Source organism: Sipha flava, unplaced genomic scaffold (assembly GCF_003268045.1).
Source record: "Sipha flava isolate LNK unplaced genomic scaffold, YSA_version1 232_pilon_pilon, whole genome shotgun sequence".
NCBI classification, from domain to species: Eukaryota; Metazoa; Arthropoda; class Insecta; order Hemiptera; family Aphididae; genus Sipha; species Sipha flava.
In genome coordinates this window covers 900,927-918,255 of record NW_020272869.1, presented here as the reverse complement: position 1 = coordinate 918,255, position 17,329 = coordinate 900,927, and the positions used below count along the sequence as shown (strand labels likewise).

Here is a 17,329-nt window from a genome sequence, read left to right as displayed (position 1 = left end):
TTTGACAATCATTTGAATAATTTTTTATTCGAATTATAAAGTTTGAAAATTATTCAAATAATTATGAATCATGTGAATGAATCAACAATTATGAAAAATCATCCAAATAATAATTTATTTCTATAACATGAATAACATCCTACCCTGCTATCAACCATACAACTGAATTTGACTTATTCACAAATCAAAACTATAAGCAATATTAATAATTGTTTACCATGATATCGTATTAATTATCTTTATTTCTAAAAATTAAGATAAACCACGACGTCACTGGAAATATAATTTTGAATCGTTTGAACATGTGGTATAAAATATCTTTTCTTCGATTTGCCGACAACTGTTTTCAATCGTATAACACCCGATAGCAACACCCTCATTATCCGTCAAAACATCGTGTTTTGGGAGACGCACAATGGAATGCGCATCGCACGTAAAATACCTAAGGTGATTTTTTAGTGTACATCGGTTATGGTCAAACGCATTTTCCAGTGCATTTCGTCTAAACGTGGCAGCTTTCATGTCTGGATTACTGTATTAAATAATAGATTGAATGACTTATAGTGTTATATTATGTTATGCAGGGAACACTTGTAATCGACGAACCTGAAAACGATTGGATTACGAGGAAAAATAATTTATTATATTAATTATTAAAAAAAATACACACCTGTGTAAACGATAATATAATAATGATTTGCGGTAGAAATGGTTTAAAATAACACTCGAGAGACCAGTAAAAATTGGTCAAAATAGGTATATATATAAACATGCAATATTATGTGTTGTATTTTCGTTACTAAATCGTAACAAGAATACACTTAAAAGTAAAACAGGAAGTAATTTCATTATAATTATTTTATATATTAGTTTATATATATTATTACGGTTTAAAAGTATTCTGGAAATTGTTTTCTTTTTTTTTTTCGTTTTACCACTAAATTCAAGTTTGGAAAATACTACACCGTTGTTATAGATAACATATTTTTTTATGATGACCATCACAAAATAAGTACAGTAATATTATATGGATGTTATAATAGCCGTAACAAATTAGTATAGACAATACAGGAATTTACCGGGACTTACGATATAAGGTCATTAATCTTAGTTTGTCATTATAACTAAGTGTAATGTCTACTGTGTTTTAAAAATTATTTTCAGGTGTTACATGGCTTACACGTCCGATTCGTGCAATTGATTCATCGAGTACTGAACGAAACGTAGATACTATTATAAATCGTCCAAACAAACATACTATTTTCAAAACCCTTAACGAAGCGGATTGTAATTTTCATGTTTATTTTTCTCATTTCGGAAAGACAAGTCTCGATAATGAGTTAATCAATTTTGAAAACAGGTATTAATTCAACTTTTGTGATCTATATAGGATATCCAATGGAAACGGTATTTTTAAATTTTTTTTTTTACTTGTTTTCTAGTAATGTAAAAAAATAATACAACAATAAATTCGTGTACATTATTTGTACACAAATGTTATCGTTATATAGTCTAGACGACCCGCTGAGTATAATTCAAAACGATTGGATTCATAATATTACATATATTATATATTACCTCGGAATAATATTAACGCTTATAATGTACGTAGGAAGAGAATATTTACTGCGACAAGCATACCAATATTTACAGTATTAAGCGTAGATAATGTGAGTTTATTGCTAAACTGTATGTTAAGCGTGAATAAGCCCATTATTAGATCATAATTACATTCGCTAAATGAGTTATACTTTATGATAATAAGTTTAGAATGAAGATTGGCTATCTTCGCCGTTATAAAAAAACAGAAAGTTGAGTGCGTCAGTCTTTCTGATATTGATTTATAAATAAAAACTCAAAAGTATCTATTTTATTTTTTTCAAATTTAAGTGAATATACTCATACGTTACACACAAACACACACGCATATACATATACATATATCTGTCTACTGGGAATATGTGAACTCGATTATTTGGTACAATAAATTTCTTCGGAACAAATTCCTATCAAATATTTTACAATATATCTTTATATTTATTTTTTTTTTCTGCAAACAAGATAGTTGTTTTACTTTATATTCTCACTATATTCAGTCATGTATAGTATTTATGCGTAAATATTAGAATTTTAAAAATATTTATTCATAATAAACCTACCAAGAGTTTCAAGAGCTGCAGTTTTTAGAACAAATAAACTTACAGGTGGTTTTGCCTCCTCTAGTTCCTTATTTTTGTTTTATTTTATTCAATAATAAAATGTAATACAATTAAATTTAAGATAATACTTTGTAATTAATTTTATATATGTAAGATAATAAATATAATAATATAAATAATAATTTTAATATCAATACAGAATTAAAATATTTAGTAACTAAAATAAAACTTACATTAATTCAGTTTTAGAAGAATTAGGTACACATGCACAATGGAATAAAGAAAATTAGTTTTAATAATATTTAGTGACCTATTAAATTTTCATAGTTTATAGGTCTGATAATAACCGAAGTATTTATATTTATTAATATATCTACGTCTAATAACAACTCGTATTTAATAATTTATCCTTTTAAAATAAATTATCTCTATAGTTTTTCGTATTCAGCCGTGATTTTATTAACTTTGTATAAACCTGATGATGAATTTTTAATTCAAACCCGGTCCTAAATTACTCATTTAATAATACCCTAGACTATACATTAATTAATTAATTTATATATTAATTTAAAAGTATTATTTTATTAATTTATTATAAAATATAATTATGATAATGTTGTATCCTCATTTGTAGCATTTGTTTTAGTTTTTGATGCTTAAATATATATAAAAGAGTTGTTACAGAAAATTATCTCAATCTTGTATAATAATATCTTATAAACACTATATAGATAATAATGTTATCTCAATAAAAATCAAAACGCTGTCTTAATAGATATTGAATTCGAATAAAAATAAACAAATCATGCATAAAATATTCATAAAATTATGAAGTTCTGCGTTCGGTTCAAATTTATAAAACTTATAGTTTTGAAGAATTTTGCGGTTCATAATATTTCGCTGAAAACTTATCAAGCGCATTTTTCAACAAGTTCTGAAAGCGTGTTTTTTATTTCTTTGAGCTTGTACATATGTGTGTATTTTTGTAAACTTGAAGCGTGTCAAATATTTTTATATTTATTATGTATACGTGCGAAACAATTATTCTTAACGCGTAGGGAACAAAACATCGAAGTATCGTATCTGTATAGGTATTTTAATTGTTTTTCATTTTCATACATGGTATATATAATCATATATTTATTTTACATGTAGTGCGTTAGATTGGGTGCATATAATATACGTGCATAAAATATACGTGTGGCGTGCGTGAGGGAGGGAATACGAAGAATAATAATAAAAAAATAAAAATAAAAATACTAAAATAAAACACAATTGAGACCACAACAATAGACGAAACGTTTTGTTCGGCGCGATTAAAACCGTTTCGGTTAACCAGGTCTATTGTTCTCGGTCTCCAGACCGGCTGAAAAGGCTGGCTGATGGATAGGATTTCACATACACGTACATATATATATTCGTGTTTACACATGTGGAGTGGACGTACACGCATATTATGCGTTATGTGTTGAGCAACAACGTCGGGGGAAGTTGATGATCGATAAATGTCGCCAACGACAACCCGAGACCAAAGGTCGGAAAAATTTGCGCGTACGATCGATGAGCTCTAGGGACACCGTGGACACTGATCGTGGATCGATATAGATAGGTTTTAAAAGGAAATTCAATAACAGCCTCGACAAAAATAAAAACGAATAAACGGATTAGTTGTTAAAAAGTTGTTGTCCGCGGCTTAGAAACACGTTGCGTCGGACATCGGGTACCGTGTTTGAAATCCGCGGTGACTCAGACGGATCGCGGGTGCGCAGTGTGGTCGACTACCGGTGATTCTCCTTGACGGGACGACCGGGGACTTGACCACTGCCACCACGAAACTGTCTCGGAGATCGTTAAATCCTTCCGGGATGAAATTTACGGGTGAGTAATGCGGCCCGCGCGAAAAGATCGTCCGACGAGTGTTGAGCCATTAATGAGATGGGCGCAAGGAGGACGCGTACGGGATAGGGATGAGAAATGATTCCCCGACCACGTCCGTCACCACTGCCGCTGCAACCACTGCGTGAACCGGATCATTGACGGCGGCCGAGATCACTGACCTTGGCGCCAAGTAAAAATGTTGATGTCAAAATGGTTTCACAAATCAGTAACCAATTCGTAATGATTCGTAACAACAAATTTGGAATTTATAAACCAAGTACAACCACCCAAAATCAATATTCTATTTTTCGGTGCCAGTTTCAGTTGACTCGGACACTGTACGACGTTTTTTTTGGAGTTTCGGAGTTAACTGACACGTCCGAGGCTCAGTGGAACGTCATCTGGCAGCGAATTAGCGAGCCGCCAAAGGACGTACCGTTTCCATGGACGCATTATACCGCTGCGGGACGTATATCGTCCGAGCACATGCATAACGGAGTGGAACGATTATAGACACAACTAGGGAGGCGCAATGTGGTTTTTATCACCCCTGAGTTCAAATGAAGCACTTCTGATTTTTTTTTCCAGATCCTTATAATCTGTAGTAACTACCATTTAATTTTATTTTCAGTAATTTTAGCACTCTCGATAGTTGGGCTCTAGTTGCGCCCATGGCAACGATCCTTTTACGACCACGCCGCGCGTCCCTCTACCGTTAACCAGCTGGCAGATGGGAGATGGCTGCACGGAAAAATTGTATGTACTATCGTTGTTTGATAAGTTTTAAGTGTTTGGATCGTCGAGTGAATTGCACCATTCTTTGTCAATATTTCACGACAATATGGTGGCTGGTAGCCAACACACATTCCCGATTTCTCGAATTCGATACGGGTCGATGCTATATTTATTTCGTTTCCACGATTTACGCGTTATACATTTTAAAATTTACATAAATATATTTTAAATTATAATATTAACACGGCTATCGTTCGTATTTACTTTATTTCGATTGCACTACGCGTGGATTTACATACGTAATCAGTGGTTGTTCACGCAACACTTGAACACAAGACGTAATTATTATTATGTGAGAAAAACCATTATTAATAATAAGTACGATGCTACGATCTGATTCTTTTTCTCTCGATAAATTGTTCAACTTTTCTTTCGTCGACTTAATGTTCTAAAGCTTACAAGCTTATTACTTATAAACTAAATTAAATCTGCTGTTATGTTGAATTTTCGTTAAGCCACGTGAATAAATAAATAACAACGTTCTAAGACAGTGTTTATTAAACTTTCTGAGATCATAGAATACCAAACAATAATATATTTTTATGCAGAACCCCTATGAAAATTATCTTAAAAATGGAAGGTACATAAAACATGGCTATAAACGGTAATATCAACAATACACTAAATGCTTATTATTGTAAAATGTAATTCCTTTATTTATATATGAGGTATCATAGGTATTCAAAACGTAACATTATATCTGATATTCATTACAGAAAAATAATAATAAAATTAGTGCATACATTTTAATAGGATGAGCTTGAATTTGACTGCATATATTATTAATATCTGGAGTAAGGTTTTTGAATAAAAGTTTCAGTGTCAGCATCAAAAAACTGATATAGAATGTATAGAATCTATATCAAACCGGTGTAGATATTTAGATTTGGCTACAGTGATTGCCGAAATTCCACATTAGTACGCTGAAAAAAAAGATTTAGGACCCCCAATGAATTTTCACTGTACAATTTATTTTTGTACTGCATTGCACGGCACTGCGTCACTCGAAAATGACGAATACGGCAAGCATAAAAAAGATAATTGCAAGGCACGATCAACGGTCATAATGAACCAAAACCGACATTTTTATCTGTTATAATTATGTGGGCCATAATTCGTGTTACATACTAATTTTTCGTTGTCAACTATTGTTTTTCGACCTTTCATATATCGAATAAGTAAAAAAAAAAAAACCCTATTGACTATACTTATATATTATTGTTTATTGTATATTGCATACAGTATATACAATTATATAATATTAAAACATAATAATATTTTATTAAAGTGCACTCCTAACATGACTTCACCCAAAGGACAACACTGTTCTAAGATTTGATTCTGTTTTATTTTTACCACCGTTTCTTGTTGTCCGTTGGTATTTAATATTTCCACTCTGAATATTTTTAAATATTAAAACCGTAATTTAAAGAATAAAGTGGTCGAACAATTCTTGAATTTTACAATAACAGAATGAAACGAAAAATAATTTGTTTTCTTTGAGCACAACAACTGTTTTCAGATTAAACTTTAGTATATATTCAATATTAAACTTTCCACTTCACTCTCACCGTTTCGATCGTTCGATATTGAGACAATATTACTATTATTCGCTGTATAGTACTTTTTTCATGTATCCGACGTTTACGTTAATGTTTCGTCGGGGTCGGCGTAAACGAATATCATCACGTTGAGATGATCGCGACGGAAACGTACACGCAACTGAATGACACCGGCCACGCATAAATTTTAATAATAATCACACTCGTGTACACGCGCATTCGGGCAAGAAACGATATTTTGTTGGAATAGTTCGATCGGCACGTATATCGTAATTATACTTCCCGCCAAGCGGTTAGGGGTTATGGACTGAACGCGGCGTTCTATTGTATTCGTAGTTGTCACGTTCGTTAAAAAAGTTTCCGGTGTCGATTTACCCGAAGTTGAATACATCCGATACTCGACGGAAAACACTGCGGTGTCGATGAGCCCGAAGTGCACGCAATAATGTGGTTGTGACCGGTAACATTATTATTATCTTAAGACCGCGTTAACCTCGTTTTGACACCTCGTCGTCGACGGTCACGCGCCAAAGTTTCCTACGACTGCCACCGCCGTCCCTGTACCGACCGGATATCGCGCGCGGTCGCAGCGATAGATTCACTCGACATAATTATTATAACGACGGACCTCATCGTTAACGCGACTCGATTCGGCAGACAAGTGGACCTGGTGTCGCGATGAGTTCTAATGTATACAATTATTATTATTATTGTGACAGAATGATAATGTTATATCAGTTCCCTCGAAAGTCCCTCGTCGTTACCGGGTTCACGTGCGACAAACAACCAATTACTTTTGTACAACGGCCAAAGGAAACGCACTCGCCCACACACGCACTAATGCCCGAAATACGTACAACTGGTAAATAATATATATATATATATATATACACTTAAGTATGTACGCTCGAGGTTAATGTCGACCAAAAGCCGGTTAATACGAAATTGTTTAAACGACGCCCGCGCGGAGCAAAGACTTTAGAACGATCCTTCGGGATAACATTGGTCATTCCCGCGCATCACCGAGATCCGGCGTTTGTATAATCTCGTGCACAAGTTTACTAACGCCACTAATATTATTAATAATTATAATAATATTATATACTGTTGATGTGTGTGTGTGTGTGTGCGTTGTCTTTACCACCTACTCATCTGTGTGTATACACAAGTTCAATGCTCAAACGCGTACTCAACAATCTTATACACGCGAAACTTGAGTACAACCTACTACAAAACTACGTAATGTAGACTACCCTCGACGACAAGCGCTCTGTCGCGTCGATTAACCCCGCGCATGTTCAGGATGTTGTTCACCAACGTATGCGATTCGCGGGCGGTACTACGTAGCACTATGTATGCTCCACATTTATTTGTGCGACATAATAATATAACGAAATCGTTCACCTTGTTTTGTTTTTCTTTACATACGTTTATAATTAGGGCCCGGGTTGAATTGCTCTAAAAACATTGGAAATAAAAAACCAAAAATGCCCTTTCAATTGCACTTACGCAACTATTTTTATTAAATACGTTATTTTGTTAAATATCTAGTTTTTGGTATATATATATAAAAAAAAAAAAAAAATGGAAATAGCTTACTAAAAATTAAAAATTGCAAAAATTGCAGAATAAGAATTACCTCTGAAGTATTTTAAACATTGAATTATTTATGAATTTGTTAAGTATTATCCAAGATGACCTGAAAAAAAATGTACATTGTAATAAAACCCATGCTCGAATTATAAAGCATGATTTTATTACTTAGAAAAATTAATCAAAATCTTCAAATAATCTCTTCTTTGCTTCAAACATGATGTTATTAAATGTTTGTGTCTGCAATATATCTACGCGTCTCATAGTCATTAAATATATTGCGTAATAGGAGACTTGTACACAGAAGTATGCACTCAATTTCATATTGATAGATTGAATGCACACACATGGTTTTACTGTAGTTCCTAACCAGTCGTTCGTATAAATACACAGAATTTTGTTTAATATTATTAAATTATTCTTTAAAGTAAAATCAATTAAATTTTACATATCTTTATTCATATATGTAAAATTAATTAAAATTATATAGCTAATATATGTATACACTCGAGCTCTGCGTGGTCCGGTCTTAATCAGTCCAGTCTGGACCGGCCTGGACCGTGGTCCGGTCTAGTAGAGTCCTAACATACAAAAATTATTGAATCATCGGTTTGGTCCCGTTCAATAACTTTTAGGAGTAATTTGGTCCAGTCCTTAGATTAAATTATTTTCAGTCCGGTCCGGTTTCAAAAAAAGAAATGAAAATCAGTCCACTCCAGTCCCAACCATAGTACTTATAATTTAAATACAGATATTGTTATGTAAACAAATAAAACGAAAAAAAAAACCTACAACTTTAAGTACATATTTTTTTATAAACTGGGGTAATCCGATCCAGTGTAATACTAAACGCATCATATGGTACAGTCTGGACTAATACAGACTGAACCTTACGGACTGGTCCATAAAAGATCCAAAATGTTTTAAGATCGGACCGACAGTCCGGTCTACGATTCACTTTATTAAATGTTGTTTATTTACTGGTCCGGTCCGGTCTAAGAATAATATGAAGCTGTTGGTTCGGTCCAATTTTGGTTTTTGATTAACGTTTAAGTGTGGTCCTGTCCGACTTCGGTCCCCTGGTAAAATCTGTAGTCCGGTCTGTTCCTTAAAATAATGGACCATGTAGAGCACTAGTATACACACAGGTACTCAAAAAATACAAAACAGACACTCGTGAAAAATATCGTATGAATATATTAGGGTTGGTCGCATTGTTATTCAATTATTTTTCATAGAATAAAAAAGAAACATAATATTCGAGTATCCGTTTTCGAATATTTTTCTTTTGGTAAAGCAAATTTGAATTGATTAATTAAATTAAATTAGCTGCGAACTTTCCTACGCACAGATTTAAATTAAAAATTATGAATATTATTCTTAAAATCGTAAGAATTCTCATTAAAATACAATAATTACATCAAATTTGCTATAATAATAAATATATAAATTTTATTTTTTATTTTTATTGTTTTAATTGATCTTTTATTAACACCAGCGGCAACGGTTATTTATTATTATATAACTAACAATTTTTCACTTATGTATACGGTTATTAAAATTAAAATTATGATTTTCTTTAATGAAATTTGTTATTGTAATGGTATCAAAGTGTTACTTGTATCAATTAAATAAAAGTTGCATGCTTTTTATTCGTGTTGTGTATTATGACTTATCAACGATGAAACATGTGCAAGTATCTTTTTATACACAAATATATTATAAATATTTAGATTTAAGGTTAAATGTTTTTGTAGCTTATAATTCATATTTCTGAGTGATTATATTATTTATTATATTATTTTTATAGTAGCTGTTGAAAATGCGTTGTTGTATATTTTATGTTTCATGTTTAGTAAATATCCCGTTATATGGGGCGGGGGTAGATATGGATTGATAATGGAAAATTGTTAGACAAATAATGTAAGGAGATTTTATGAATATACTAAATAAATTATAAATTATAAAATATAAAATCCTAAGCTAGCTTTAATTAAATTAAAGTCATGTAAATCTGAAATAGTGCGTTGAAGTGAATTGTTTAAAAGTGTCTCTAGATAATTTTTTTTTACTCTTTTATAATCTTTACAATAAAAATAAATTTAAAACTTTCTCTATCTCGTGTTTATAACAGTATGAATAATCAAAACGTCATGTTTCATAACTATGTGCATTTTTCATTCTTACGATATAATTTCTACAAATAAGTTCATTTTTACCGTAATCCGGGCGTTAACAGCTGTGGAGTCGCCAAAAATTTTTCTCATGGTGGGCCAAAAAGAGGCCAACATATATCATATATTAGGGCAGGTATAATCACAGGGTAGTTAAAAAATGAAAGGAATGACCGGAGCGCCCTTAATTTGAACTCCCTACTTTTAACCCTCCGTATATAAGTACAGTTCTTTTGTAATAAACATTGTTTATTTAATCTCTTAATGCCTTTGACCTCTCCCTCGAAAAATGGTGGTTGTGTCACAGTCTCAGTGACCAGGAGTTTCTGAAATTTAAATTGTAGGTATTAAGTACATTATGCTTTAAGCATTTTTGTATTGTAGAAACAGAGATAAAATAGTTAATACGATATAACAAAATATTTAGGTACCTATTGTTTGACACTGAACTTGAAACATTAAATAATTCAGGAAAAACTTTTTTTTTACTAGCCACGTAAAAAAAAAAAAAAAAAACCGTTAAGTTCGTTTAAACATATTGGGTACCTAAATAGTAATAATATTGTAAGAATAAATGTAATAAAAGATAAAAATATGACAGAACACGACCAAATAGACAAAAAATGTACACTAAAAATAATCACTGGTCACTATAGCGATACATAGATTATAATCTCTAGTCGCTAGGTACCCACATTACAGACATTATATAAGATCCATTCAACACTAAACGGAGTTTAAACGATGATTGTAGTGATGGGAATAATCGAACTGAAAAATCGAATAATTTGATTATTGAAATAATGAATATTAATAATATTATTCGCTTATCAAAATAATCAAACTACTTTGATAATCTAAATAATGGTATCAGTCATATCCATCGAATAAATTAATTGTGTAAATTAATCAAATTATTCCAAAAAAAAATTATGTGGTACAAATTTATAAAAATTATAAAATTACATAATTGCCCAAAATCAATAAAGGATTATTATTATTATTATTTTTTGTTTTTCTTTAAAAAATTAAATTTTAATTTTCATAAATATTTATCAAACAATTTAATTTAATTCACTATTAGTGAATTCTAACTAGATTACTAGCTCTTGCAGTCATATTTTCAGAATTCTCTTAAATTAGAATTATAGAATAATATTATTGTAATCCTGTCTAAGCCTTCTCCTTAAACCGCACCAATTATAAGACTATAATAACTATAATAACTATAATTATAATAACTATAGCTGTATGTGACAAGTGTATTATTTATAAAAACTAGACCTCGACATTACAAGTGTGTTTTATTTACGTAATAATACTAAAAAAATTCTAGTTCAAACTTTTAAATCGAATCAAATATTTTAGTCGGGCATCGGCTCGCCCGGGCCTACCTTTAGCGCTGTCATTGGTAAACAACATCACGATCAAATAGTTCTGGAAATCAAAACTTCAGAGGAACGATTATATTATGACTGTTATCCAACTGGCCTTTGGTGGGTTTTAAATGATAGCAGCGCATTAAAAACAATTTCCAAACAATCATACACGAATCCGATTAAGTGTATATTCATACATGTAATATTTTCGACCACAGGGTTAGATCATCTGAGACCCGAGCAATGCACGCCAGTTACTTCAAGTTTACAAAACGTTTTAGATTATTGGAGAGAAGAAATATTTACATTATACACGCGTATTTGTCGTGGTACGATGACGTGCAGCAGCCTTTGCTGCTGTTGCGAATATAAATTTCTCACGGAGCATCCTGAAAAATGATGTGCGTGAAGTTGGCCACCTAAATCAAACTACCGACTCCAAATTTTCACAGACATTTTGCAATTAATTTTCTATTATTTGCTATGTAGTTTTCAGAATTTGCATACTCACGGTTTTCCCAAGAAAACATTTTTGACTTGGTATACTTAAATCACGCTTGTATAACTTCAACAGATGTTGAGAATTTAAAAAAAGTCTTAGTAGTTTAGTGTAATAAATTTAGAGGTATCAAGAAAATTTAATATTTAAATATGAGTGTTAATATTTACAAAAATATATATATTTTAGATTCATAGAATATTTCCCGTTGTAAGATGCTGAAAATATTTGGATGTTCAATATAACAATAATTTATTTTTTACAATAAATTTAATTTGTATTTATATACATAATATATCAGAATCAGTGCTGCAAATACCATGTATAATGCGTGTATCAAACACACGGGATCATAGCTCCAGCCTATAATAAGACCCAATGATAATATTTGAAAAATATGTAAGAAACAAAAAAATAAAAAAATTAGTAATAATAATTATTCATGGAGATTAAACAATAATTGATTCATTTTGTTGTTTACACATTATCGTACATCAACATTTCTTTGACGGTCTATATAATCGAAATTCAAAATAATTTGGTTATAAGTGATTAAATTAGTGATTCTCACACTGTGATCCGCGGAGCCCTAGGGCTCCACGAAAGAAGTTTAGGGGCTTCGTGGGCATATCTAAATTAATTAAATTTAAATATTATTATATTTCTTAGTTATCAAGAAGAAATATTCTATGGAAGAAAGAAATATAGAAATATATATCTATCTATACTATATACAAGAATTTGTAGAAATCAATTTACCAAAATTAGTAAATGATCAAAAATATGCTTTTAATGTTATTACAGAAAGCGTAATGAATCATCAATGAAGAGTTTTTTTTTTTTAGATGCTCCGGGTGGTACAGGAAAAACATTCCTAATTAATTTGTTGTTGGCTCAAATTAGATCCTCAGGTAAAGTTGCATTAGCAGTGGCTTCATCTGGTATAGCAGCAACTCTCCTTAGTGGCGGCAGAACTGCTCATTCGACTTTCAATTTACCGTTAAATGTATTATTTGATACAGAATACGTTTGTCCGATTCGTAAAAACGGCCCTCTTGAAAAAATTCTTCAAGAATACTCATTCGTTGTGTGGAATGAGTGTATAATGACTCATAGATCACATATCAAAGCAATTAATCGAACATTAAGAGATCTTAGGTTTAATAATAAGTTTATGGGTGGCATAACATTTGTTTTCGCTGGTGATTTCCGTCAAATCTTACCAGTAATCCCTAAAGGTACTCGAGCTGATGTCGTTAATGCTTGCTTAAAATCTTCTTATATATGGAACTATGTTGAAAAACTTTATTTGCGAACAAACATGAGAGTTTATTTATGCGGAGGGAACGATATTTTTCCAGCACAGTTGTTGAAAATTAGAAATGGAACTTTAGAAAATGAAAATGGTTACATTTCTGTCAATCACATGATTGGACGGGTGGTCAATAACGTGGAAGAGTTGATTTCTACAGTTTATCCTGAAATTTTTAATCTGTCCAATAAATCTTATCAGTGGTTATGTGAAAGAGCTATTATCTCTCCGAGAAATGTAACAGCAGGAGAAATTAATGATATCATCCTTCTAAAATTCGATGGACACTCACGTGAATATCTATCTATTGATACAGTTACATCAACAGATGATGCTATTCATTATCCACAAGAATTTCTCAATTCTCATTTTCCTTCGGGGTTTCCTCCTCATAAGCTAAAATTAAAAATTGGTGCTCCAATTACATTATTACGTAATCTTCAACTACCAAACTTACGTAACGGTACAAGATTAAAAATAAAATCGTTACGAAAGAATATTATAGAAGCCAATTGTAACACTTTGTTCTTGATGAAAAATTTGTTGAAATAGCTTGAAACTCTTGTATTTAAACGATTATTTTAATTTCCAGAAAAATCATAGTTATACAAATTCGGAAAACTACAAAGAAAATTATAGTAAATTAATTGCATAATTCCTGTGAAGGTTTGGAATCCCTAACTTAAAATTGGGGGGGCTGTGGTAAAGTTGGCCCCCCGAACAAAAAATATAAATTTCCGGAAAAACCGCTAATATGAAAATTCTGAAAACTACATAGTAAATTATAAAAAATTAATTGCAAAATGTCTGTGAAGGTTTGGAGTCGCTAGCTTGATTTAGAGGAGCCAACTTCACGCACATCGGAAAACTTCCAAAATCGTTGCGACTGGAGTGCGTTCTCGATAAGGGCATTCGGTCGCGCGTAGATTCTAACCGACTATCGGAGATCCCGCGAAGTCTTACTTTTATAAATAATTTTTGTGGCAGGTACCGGTGCAGGTTCGGCAGATATTTGTGGTTTTCGCGGGTCCGATGTGTAACAATTAAAACACGGCTAGCATTCTCGTTTGTAGCAGGTACGTGCGACTGCGGCGGTTCGGATAAACATTGCGCTTTCATGTATACCGTGTCGAAAACCCCGGTACGTAAGCCCCTTCTCATACGTGTCACGGAATAAAAAAAGCATTTTTACATCTTGATTGAGATACATATTATTGTTCTTATTTGTTTTTCAGCGAAAATGTACAATACATACACACACACGCACACACACATATATATATATATATATAAAATAACAATATCAAGTTGTACAAATATTTATTCCTTTCACGTTGTATCCCCACCGAGCTGCGGAATATCATACTGTTATTATTTACTAATGTCATTTCCGCATGATTTTTCGAACAACCAATAATTGGAGAATTGGACAAGATGTGTTTCGGACATCGAACATGGTCGTGTGCTTATTGTCATTCGATTAAATGAGAACAACCACCGATGCGTGAAGTCGATCGGATAGATAAAAGTCGAAGAAATAATAATAATTTTAATGAAACGGAAACGAATAATATAAAGGACAGGCTTTTTATTGAGCACTCCCAACGAGTTATTTTGAATAGGCACAGAAATTAAATAATGTACTGTAATATAGATATATATTTTTATTTATTTATTTTTTATTTTTTTTTTTTTTAATACAGAAAATAATATGTTTACGTAACGTTTAAATATAACTGATGAAGGTATATTACATGATTTTATAATTAAAAGCAAATGCACTTTTAGTGGTAAAGCTTTTATTTTGCTCTTAATATTATATAGTTATAGGGACCTGTGAGATATCTTCCTAAAAATATAAGAACAGTTAATGTCAGGCATAACAATAAATAATGTTGTAAACAGCACTAAATTTTAATTTACATCAAAACTGTTTAATGTGTCACACATGTGTGTATAGAAAATAAACGCAAAAAAATATCACACATATATAATAATAATAAATATTACCATAGTGCACATGCACAGCGTAAAAATTGATTTTTGTTCAATTTAATATCACATTTCGTATTCAAATTAAATAATATAAAGTTAAAAATTTATAAAGGTTGGCTAATAAAAGAAAGATTTTCGGTTATTTTATTTTTATTTATGGTATTTATACACTGTTGTAAGACTGATACGGAAAAAATAATTTTTAAGGCTTACTCTTAAGAACTCAATAGATCACGCCTTATTAACTTAAAATACATTTAATATAATAGTAACTCGCTAAAATCCCGAAATTTGCTCATATTTTTTATATCCCACTCAAATGTTTTGAGAACCAATATATTCTATTATAAAATACTATAAGCTCTACGCTTTCTTCTTTAAAATAATTTTAATCATTTTCTGGATAAACCATAAACGAATAAAAATAATAATAATAAAAAAAAAAAAAGCTACGTAAACCTTACACAAGATTTCATCCAATTATTTATTTTTTCTACCACGAAACGTTTTGGGCCCAGAAGACTGTTTCATCGAATATAATATTTTGTCTATAGAAATAATTCTTATAGTACTTAAATTAGTTCAGGGAAACTTCAATCTATATTTTTAAAAGCCAAATATATTTTTTTTAAAAAAAAACCACTCCTTATGTGATATACAGATAACAATCTATAATTGCTTATGAAAAGTAACAATAGTGGTTTTATTTTCAAATACAAACAAATCCTTAAGTAATTTAGTATGAATTTCAAATATGATAATCGCTAGCAATGAATATAATACCGTTCCGTCCGACCCTGTGTAATTATTAACGTCCACGTGTGACTTTTTTTTTTTATTCAAATGATATTTAATTTGAACGATAAATCAAGCAGACTATTATTAAGTAATTTTTTTTCCCAAAAATTCTTTGGATTTCTTATGAAATTGCATGTTGAACTAGCAATTTCTTATCCTTGAAAAAATATACAAAAGCTAGTTATGTATGTTAATTTTGTTTTATTAAAAATAAAAAATAAACTATATTATCCGGTTTTCGAAATACAGCAACGATACTACAGAATAAATATTGGGTAATTTGAATACTTACGGTTCTGTTGGAGAGATTTTTAACCCTGCAATTGAGGTATGCGGTTTTTCCTAACGGAGCCGTCACATTTTTCGACGCTGCCTTATCGAAAAACGGCAGATCAGGTTTTCCTGAGAATTCGCCCAAGTTGTTTTGATGTTTGTTCGATTTGCTCAACAAGCATTCTGATACATCTGAAAATGATGGAAATTTTTTTTCGTTATATATGACGTAAAATAATGTATTAGTGTTTGTTTTATTTATCATGTGATATTTGATTGCCTTAAGTAGAGTTTTTATACAATCTTTGTTTTGTAGTCGAGCTTAAAAGTATTTAGTGAGGGTTCTAATAATATATACAAATAAATAATCTTTTATCAAAATAAAGTTGATGAATCCTGTTTATAATTCACGTGCAATACTGTTCTAGGAACCCATAAAATATTCATTATAAAACACGTTTTTATAACTATTGAGTCACGTTATATTAAAATTTTAGCTTATCGATTAAACCAGAGGAATAAAGTAAACATTTTTAAATCGCCTAAATATAAAATATTGTATGTGAAGTGTATATTTAAATATATTTAATTCCAGGTTTTTAACAGCAAATTTTAATTTGTATGTTTTAATAAGTATTTGAGATTTAAAATAATCGCATAGTGATAAATTATCCAAGTGTAGGTGAACTCAAATTAATTATTATTAATTAGTAACTTATAGTGACTTTTAACCATTAGCAAAATTAGAATTATTTTAATTTGTTAACTCAATGAAATGTACATGTTCTTGATTGAATTTTTATGTACAATCAAGTGATTTAAACGATTGAACCGGTTATATTATATTATTTTTAAAATTTTTATAAAATAAAATGAGAAAATATAAGTATTATTAACAATGTCTGGAGAGCG

General features: G+C 30.9%; 1 protein-coding gene across 1 annotated transcript in view; it reads right to left on the bottom strand.

Moving 5' to 3' along the window:
- LOC112683661 (zwei Ig domain protein zig-8-like) overlaps window positions 1-17,329 on the bottom strand; it is a 517,617-nt gene that overhangs the window by 100,839 nt on the left and 399,449 nt on the right. The window contains exon 3 of the mRNA XM_025554794.1: window positions 16,437-16,609. Coding sequence (XP_025410579.1) covers window positions 16,437-16,609 — 173 coding nt within the window. The remainder of the gene's footprint in view (window positions 1-16,436; window positions 16,610-17,329) is intronic.